Source organism: Lolium perenne, chromosome 4 (genome assembly GCF_019359855.2).
Source record: "Lolium perenne isolate Kyuss_39 chromosome 4, Kyuss_2.0, whole genome shotgun sequence".
NCBI lineage: Eukaryota > Viridiplantae > Streptophyta > Magnoliopsida > Poales > Poaceae > Lolium > Lolium perenne.
Genome location: NC_067247.2, coordinates 66,515,415 through 66,523,923, shown reverse-complemented (window position 1 = coordinate 66,523,923; position 8,509 = coordinate 66,515,415). Strand labels below are relative to the sequence as shown.

Sequence of the window (8,509 nt, the reverse complement as noted above, 5' to 3'; positions counted from 1 at the left end):
CGTGAAATAAAAACTATATGAAATTTGACATAGAAGATGATGATGAAAGAGGGAAATTATCAGCAGCTATGATACATGAATCATGCTTAGCTTAGCACCTTAGTTGAGCCAATAGTGTACATATGAGTGTCACTTCAACCAGGTGGGCACGAGGCATGTGGATTGGACTGGATTATCTAGCGAAATCGTGCTCATTCTCGTAGAATCCGGCCTTAAACTTGTTGACCTCGGCGAATGTCCCATAAACCCCGGAACGTTGGTCTTGGAGATCTGGACCATGGGTGACCACAGCTTGCATATCCAGCGCTGCGAGGTCCGACCTTTCAACCATCCTAGATGGACATGTACGTCTACATGTACAGATGAAATCAAATCGATCATGGTGGGTATGAAGAAATCAGATAAAGCAGTAGTACTCCATCTAAATTGATCACTCCATCTAGGATAGTGCAAAGTAGCGGAGGTGGAGCCGAATGAAAACTGTACTAGATGGCGTGGGCGATGCGGTACTCAGATGTAGGCCGGTGGATGACAACGCGGGTGTGGCCGTGGGTGGGCTTGAGGTCGAAGGTTCGGTCGGCCTGAAGCACGCATGTGAGGGAATCGACCCAGGTGGCCTCGCCGACGAACACAGACATCGTGTTGCCATCTCCACTGTGACATGACGAGTAGAGCGGCCGGCGGCCGCAAAATCGTTGACCCAAATAGCTCACTCGATAGCGTCTCGCCATCGTTGCGAGCCACAACGAGTAGAGGAGCCCCCTCGCGTTAACTCCCGATCTCATACATGCCGCGCCGCAGAGTAAAACATCAATATATACACCTTGTTTAGAATTTCCGCTAAGTCTAGGCGGCATAGAATCCAAAAAATTAACGGGACAAGGGATTGCATCCTGTGATACTTTTCTTACGGGAAATGGGATTTCCGTCTTATACTTTTTCCTCCTTGTGTCGTACAAAGGAAGGAGCGCACTGGCATAGGGATGGCACCCGCAGGGTATGGGTATGGGTAGAGCCATCTCATACCCATACCCGTCACCTTCAATCTTACCCGTCACCCGTACCCATACCTGTTAATGGGTACAAGTTTTCCCTATACCCGTCACCCGGCAGGATAAATGGGTACCCACGGATAAAAATACCCGCGCTTACAACACATCAAATTTATTTAAAAAGTATGACATGAGGTGAAGCCATCTTAAATAGGGGATTAATTCTCACTAACCTACCGGCAATTGTGATACCGAAAAGCGTGAGATTCAGCCTAGCAACTTGGCTTGATTAGAAAAAAATTAAGTACTCTAGAATATTACAGCAGCCTACTTATTAAATTTAGATGTGTAGACGGATACATGGGTATGGATCCCGTACCCACCATACGCGATGGGTATGATATTTTTCCCATTTACAAATCCATGGGTAATATTTTCTCCCATACCCGCACTTCTATTGGGTTTTTACCCGGCGGGTACGCGGGTCATGGGTACCCACTGGCATTTGTTTCTTCCGGTTAAGGAAATATATCTTGTGAATAAAATTGCAATTGATGACAGGGTATTTTACCAAATTTTCCTGGTATAAAATCGTGATTTATACCATCCAGATCACGATTCCGCGTGGTTGCTTGATTTCTTTTGTACCAGTTAATACCATGATTAGGGATAACAAAGGAAATGAGGACGTGACTTACCATAAAAGTAGTTTGGGACGAAAGGAAAAGTGGATTGGATGGACGGATTTTGAGCCGAGGCTTTGATATTGGATTGGAGGGCCTAGATGATCTCAATCTCCTTCACCAAACACGTTGTATGACCTACGACCAACTTCAATATAATAGTATAGATTATTGCAGTGTATAACGAACTTACTGTAAACTTTCTATTGAAATGTAAGTTCCAACGAAATTCATCTGGCTCTTCGGACAAATAAATGGATTCCAAACGAAGTAGGCATTCCATGCATGAAGCCTCTGGTCGTATAAGTCTCGTCTAAACGTCACTGATGGAGGTGAGGTCGTCATTACTAAAGCAATGGTATCACTTTTACGATGAACAATGCTATATACTGCCGGATATTGTTCACAGAGAGGTCTATTCCCTGACCAGTAATCCTTCTAGAACTGATCCATCCTCAATGAAAAGAAAATACTATATTTGAAGAATATTTCTCCGTTGCCATTAGACCGAGTTTTATGCCAGTTCTAGGTTGGAAGGCAACACTACAGCGGGCAAAAGCCTGCCTGAACCTTTTTTTTATTTTCTCTGTCAGAGTCCAAAATACAAAGACGAAAGTACCAAAAGCCCAAAGAAGAAAAAGAGAAAGATAGAAAAACTAAGGTAATCTACACTTTACAGAAACAGAAAAGCTGGCACTATACAGATTACGAAACCTTACACTCCAGTCAAGTAGAATAGCTTTTTGACTTTCGTTTCCGCAGCGGTGCGACCATAGAGAAAGACCAGTGGCACATCTGCTAAATACATGAGCGGTCGGATGGTCGATGTTGTCGAAGGCCTAGCGTTCCTTCTTTTCCAAATGTTCCAAAGGGCGGCGATTAGAACAGTTAAGCGAACCTTGCATTGTTGGGCTCCATCCCACAGCTCCTGAATAGAGGAGCGTCCAGAGACATCATGGTGAAGCGTTGAGATGGTAATCCAAAACTGTTGAACCGACATACAGTGAACGAACAGGTGCTCCGAAGATTCGGACAGAGCACAGAAAGGACAAGCATCTGAACTAGTTAACCCTTTCCGAAAACGACGCAAGTTTGTGAACAGACGCTGCCGGCCAGCCAACCAAATAAACAGCCGGCAGCGGCTAAAAATTGAGTTAGTTCTGGATCGACTCTAGGACCGTGGTTGCATGCTGAGCATGGAGTATTTGTGCAGTATCGAGAGAGGGATCGCATCAAGTCAAACGATCCCCACTCACAGCGACGTCTCAGCTGATCGATGGCCCCGTCGCGATCGGTCGTAGAAATGTTGATCGACCCTGACCATTCACGGTTTAAAAACGGGTTGCACCGGTTCCTCAAACCTGCCTGTCGCAATCCAGCTACAAGTTCTCTGATCGCGGGCTCGAACCAGAAAACTGATAGAACACGTGCATCTGGTTGATCCGGTCCGGGCTGGACTCTTGGTTTAGCCGGTTTGAGACCAAACCATGAACGGGATTATCCACAGCCTTGCTGTGAACCTGCTGTGGTTGTGGTACAACTTCACGGCGACGGCAACATCTTTTCGCCAAGACGAGAAGCAGGTCGACTACGACGGTGCTTCTGTGCAGCAGGTGCTTCTCAATACAAAAGCGACTGATTTAGAACGGGTTGGACAGTTTCGTTGGTTTGAGGCTGTCTCAACCCAGCCACTGTACAAATTTTATATGATCGTGGTGTCGAACCAGAAACCCGATACAAACCGTGCATCTGGTCCGGTTTAGCCGGTTCAAGACCAGACCATGAATGTGGAGTTGGAGAAAACGTGCCGTTGCCTAGGTCCACTCACGGTTATCAATGCACACCAGTTCTTTCGTTTCTTTTTTCGCTGCCTCGCGATTCTCCTATCTGCCACTTCGTGAGTCCAGAGTACTCGCTTCCCTGGGCTATAAGAGGAACCGGGGTTCCCTCTTTCCCAGAGGACGTGCTCTGCTCACACACATCTCCTTCTCAGGCAGCAGCTGTTACAGCCTTCACAGTTCTCTTAGGCTGCCTATCATCTCATCTGCTTCTTCCTTTTGAGGTAGGTATGCAGCTATCTACCACCTAGCTTGCTGCGAGGTTTGGTTGCTCTCGGTCGAAATTTGGAAGTGATGTGGTTATTGTGCTATGTTTTCTGTTTTGTTCAATCGTTTGTTTGGGTTTGGCCGCGGATGATTTTGGTGAGAACAGAGGGCTACATGGCTTGCTGTTTTCGCCTGTAATCATGCCGGTTTCCAGCACCTTGCTTCGTTTGGGCAATGAAAGTGTGCAAAAAGTACCAACCTGGTGGAGCAAAAAAAAAGGAATATATAGGTTCCCTTGTGTTTTGCTTCCTTATGATGTCTCTATCGCCAACAGGGGAGCCTTTGAATCGCCTAGGCCTAATGTTTGACCATTATGCATGTCTACACTAGCGCATGATTGATTTTCCCCTTGTCGATAAGCTTCGCAGAATGTTGCTATTTTTATCCACATGAATCGCATCCTTTACTCGGGTTTAAACATAGTTGACGGTGATCGGTACCAGATAGGGTGCCAATATGGGGAGTTTGCACAAGACCACCGTCGTCCTCCTCTTGTTCTGCTTGGCGGTACTGGGAAGAGCGGATTATCTCAAGTACAAGGATCCGAAACAGCCCGTTGGTGCTCGTGTCAATGATCTGCTTGGGCGGATGACTCTCGCAGAAAAGATCGGCCAGATGACTCAGATTGAGAGGGAAAATGCTACCACAGGGGTGCTATCCAAATACTTCATAGGTAAGCTATAGTATTTCGGCTTAATAAATCAGTGCAAATGGTGAAGAACTGCAGAGTTTGAATTTTGGAGTTGTGTGCTGCGGTGCAGGTAGTGTGCTGAGCGGCGGAGGCAGTGTGCCTGCTCCTCAAGCCTCTGCTGAGACCTGGGTTTCAATGGTGAATGAAATGCAGAAAGACGCTCTTTCTACCCGCCTAGGTATTCCGATGATCTACGGTATTGATGCTGTGCATGGTCACGGTAATGTCTACAAAGCTACGATCTTCCCACATAATGTTGGGCTTGGAGCTACCAGGTAGAAAATTTCCCTTTTTTTAACTTCTGATGTGATAACGAAATCATGTGAATAAGCTACGACGATATCCAAAACACATGCTGACTGTGATGCATACAGTCCCGTGATGTATGCTTTAGTCTAAATTAGTACTCCATTATCCACCAGGGACCCTGAGCTTGTAAAGAGGATAGGAGAAGCAACTGCTCTGGAAGTCAGGGCCACAGGAATTCCTTACGTCTTTGCTCCGTGTATTGCGGTAATAGAAGAGAACCCCTCTTGCATCTTCACTCTGGATAGCAACTATGCCTTCGTGTTGTTCTTGGATCCTCATTTGTTGATATTAATCAGGTTTGTAGAGACCCAAGATGGGGACGGTGCTTTGAAAGCTACAGTGAAGACCCAAAGGTTGTCCAGTCAATGACCACAATTATCTCCGGCTTGCAAGGCGACGCTCCACCAGGTTCTGCAGGAAGACCATACGTTGGTGGAAGGTAATATACATCAAACAAATTTTGTAGCTGAACTGTCTTCTCTCGAATTCAGTCTGATGAGAGGGAACTAACTTTGTTGTCACTCTGATGATACCCTGCAGTAAGAAAGTTGCTGCATGCGCAAAGCACTATGTTGGTGATGGTGGTACTTTTAACGGGATTAACGAGGGCAATACTATCATCGACAGAAATGGGCTCATGAAAATCCACATGCCTGCCTATTTTAATTCTATCATCAGAGGTGTATCTACTATTATGGTCTCATACAACAGTTGGAATGGAGAAAAGATGCATGGCAATCATTTCCTAATCACTGATTTTCTCAAGAGCAAGCTCAAATTTAGGGTCAGTTGCTCACTACAAAAGAAAAATATTTTCTGCATATTTACTTCTTCTGGTATATTAAGAATACTGATGCTATCATTTTCTTTGGGATTTTGTGCAAACAGGGTTTTGTGATTTCAGACTGGAAGGGCATTGATAGGATTACTACTCCCCAACACTTGAACTATACTTATTCAATTCAGGCTGGAATTAGTGCTGGTATTGACATGGTAATTTCCTTAAAAAAATAGGTTAGCTTTGATTTTTCGAACAAAAGCCAAGTGATTAGCCACCGCGTAACTTACGATACAACCTTGACAATTCTCATCTCTTCTACAACTAATACAAATGAGCCATTTTCTTCTTTTCTGATCATGCTCTGACTTGTGTTATTTTGCAGATCATGGTTCCTTTTACCTACACAGAATTCATTGATGGTCTGACATCGCAAGTTAATAACAAGATCATCCCGATGAGCAGAATCGATGATGCTGTCTACAGGATTCTTCGGGTCAAGTTCACCATGGGTCTATTTGAGAACCCTTACGCTGATCCAAGTCTGGCTGGTGAACTCGGAAAGCAAGTTAGTTCCAAACACCATGTTTTCCTTCTCTCATACTTCATTCATCAAGATCCTAGAATCCTTATATATGGATAAATTCCCATTTTTAGGCACACCGGGAACTCGCTCGGGAAGCCGTCAGGAAGTCATTGGTTTTGCTGAAAAATGGAAAATCTGCATACACTCCATTGTTGCCTCTCCCAAAGAAGGCCGGTAAGATCCTCGTCGCCGGAAGCCACGCCGACAACTTGGGCAACCAGTGTGGAGGATGGACAATCACATGGCAAGGATTGACCGGCAACAACAACACTGCTGGTAAATGGCGTCTCTTGTTTCATTTCTTGTACTATCTTGTGGCAACGTCTCATCCATGGGAAAAAAATCATGGAATCATGTGATGAAACGCAGGCACAACTATCCTCTCGGCGATCAAGTCTACTGTCGACCCCAGCACCGAGGTGGTTTTCTCAGAGAACCCGGACAGCGCCGCCGTGGACAGCGGCAAGTACGACTACGCGATCGTGGTGGTCGGCGAGCCTCCATATGCCGAGACATTCGGCGACAATCTGAACCTGACAATCCCTGCTCCCGGCCCCTCAGTGATCCAGACCGTCTGCAAGAGCGTCAAGTGTGTGGTGGTGCTCATCTCTGGCAGGCCCCTGGTGCTGGAGCCATACATTGACGCCATTGATGCGTTCGTGGCCGCGTGGCTGCCCGGCACGGAAGGCCAGGGCGTTGCCGACGTGCTATTCGGTGACTACGGGTTCACTGGGAAGCTAGGGCACACTTGGTTCAAGTCAGTGGACCAGCTGCCGATGAATGTCGGTGACAAACACTACGACCCGCTGTTCCCCTTCGGGTTTGGCCTCACCACGGAGGCGAAGAAATGAGTCCGATGAGATAATAGAGATGGAATAATGTCAACTGGGATCTAAAAGATGAGATACTATACCTGAGTTTGTGGTTGACTTTCTGCAGCAATAAAAGTGTAGAAGCATTCTTGAAGATGCTCTAGTTTGGGTTGTGCGACAATATCGATCGAGCGCTTGCATTCTCTTTCACATCCTTTCCCTCGACGCGTGCATGAACAATGTCTGTGCTGCAAAAAGTATCGAAACCAAGATGTGATTTCTGCAATTATCCATGATAAAAGTTCACTACCTGAAACATGAAGGCTTCTACAGAGCAGATAATCAACCCAAACCACCAACATATACGAAAACCAAGCATTCAGGTTACTAACCTATGAACTAAAACTTTCCGTGCTCCCCTTATGCACGCATCACCCATCAGAGTATCTCCATTTCTACCTGGGAATGGAACTAGATCACCATAGACAAACATTGCAACTCTTTAATAAAATATATAGGCACCAGACATCTGAGTTATTGCATTGGGGATACGATTGAAGTTGCGTGGCGTGATACGATTGAAGTTGCGTGGCACGCCACACAACTGGAACTCTTGAACATGTGCGTCATGGAACAAACAAGACGACAACCTCCTCCCTTGTCTCCAGGCCTCAGGATAAAACTCTGCAGCAACCTCAGTGCGCATTCTCACCACTCTTTCAACCAACTGATTTACTCCCTGGCGCATTTGCTCCTGTTAAAGACCTGCCCAATAATCCACAGATGAAGCAATATGATCCAAAACAACCTTTTCATGAAATCATAATTTCTAAGCTCTGTTTCTGCGACTCTACCTCAGCTAAGCCACTGTATAGAAGTATACATCCATGCATGATGATGTTGCCATAAATTTGCACGGATACAGGTCATATCAAAACATGAAACAGTTATACCCTGAATGGATCGAGCAACAATGCAAGTGAAAAATGGATAATCTGCAGTTTCTTGAGGATTAAAAAACTGACATGTAGAATCACCCAACCAATCCTCCTTTTTCATGTTGTCTCTAGTAGCGCGGCCAAGAATATATTTGCAAGGGAACCATATCATTCCATTACAAAATTGATTTTCTTAATTAAGTCGTAGAAGGAAAAAAAAGGATGAATGGGGAATAGCAAAACCATTTTTATCAATGCTTTCTAGGCTCTTGGTGGCCCTTTCCTTGTTCAACAACTCCATATACACTCGCCCCAATGTACTGCATACTACATCAGCCATCATTTCCACAGGACATACTCCCTTCCACTTCCCAAGGGCCAGCCTCAAGCAGCCTGCTAGGTTTTCTTACCTCCGCATCTCTTTTCTTCTTAATGTTACTTGGCTTTAAAGGAGAGGTAGCTTGCGCTTGATGGATGCTGCAACAACCAGAGTTTGAGTTCTTGCATTTTGTATTAGTGAGTTTGTAGTAAATCGGACTGTAAAAGAATCTAGGGATTCCATGATTCGGTATAGATGGTATGCTTGGTAAAGTTTATTGCATAGTACTGTATGCA

At 45.3% G+C, this 8,509-nt stretch overlaps 1 protein-coding gene across 1 annotated transcript; it reads left to right on the top strand.

Annotated features, from left to right (window-relative positions):
* Window positions 1-3,538: 3,538 nt before the first annotated feature.
* LOC127292840 (uncharacterized) lies at window positions 3,539-7,110 on the top strand. Its single transcript, XM_051322345.2, has 10 exons — window positions 3,539-3,737; window positions 4,224-4,453; window positions 4,542-4,746; window positions 4,894-4,984; window positions 5,077-5,219; window positions 5,321-5,564; window positions 5,669-5,773; window positions 5,944-6,126; window positions 6,216-6,420; window positions 6,514-7,110. Exons 2-10 carry the CDS (start codon window positions 4,237-4,239, stop codon window positions 6,993-6,995), a joined length of 1,875 nt encoding a protein of 624 aa, XP_051178305.1. The 5' UTR covers window positions 3,539-3,737; window positions 4,224-4,236; the 3' UTR covers window positions 6,996-7,110.
* Window positions 7,111-8,509: the final 1,399 nt, after the last annotated feature.

Bases quoted from the DNA above. Each gene is read 5' to 3' on its own strand.
- LOC127292840 (XM_051322345.2), top strand. From the start codon at position 4,237: ATGGGGAGTTTGCACAAGACCACCGTCGTCCTCCTCTTGTTCTGCTTG. The intron at 4,985-5,076 runs GTAATAGAAGAG...GATATTAATCAG, and splicing joins TCTTTGCTCCGTGTATTGCG to GTTTGTAGAGACCCAAGATG. The intron at 5,220-5,320 runs GTAATATACATC...GATACCCTGCAG, and splicing joins AGACCATACGTTGGTGGAAG to TAAGAAAGTTGCTGCATGCG.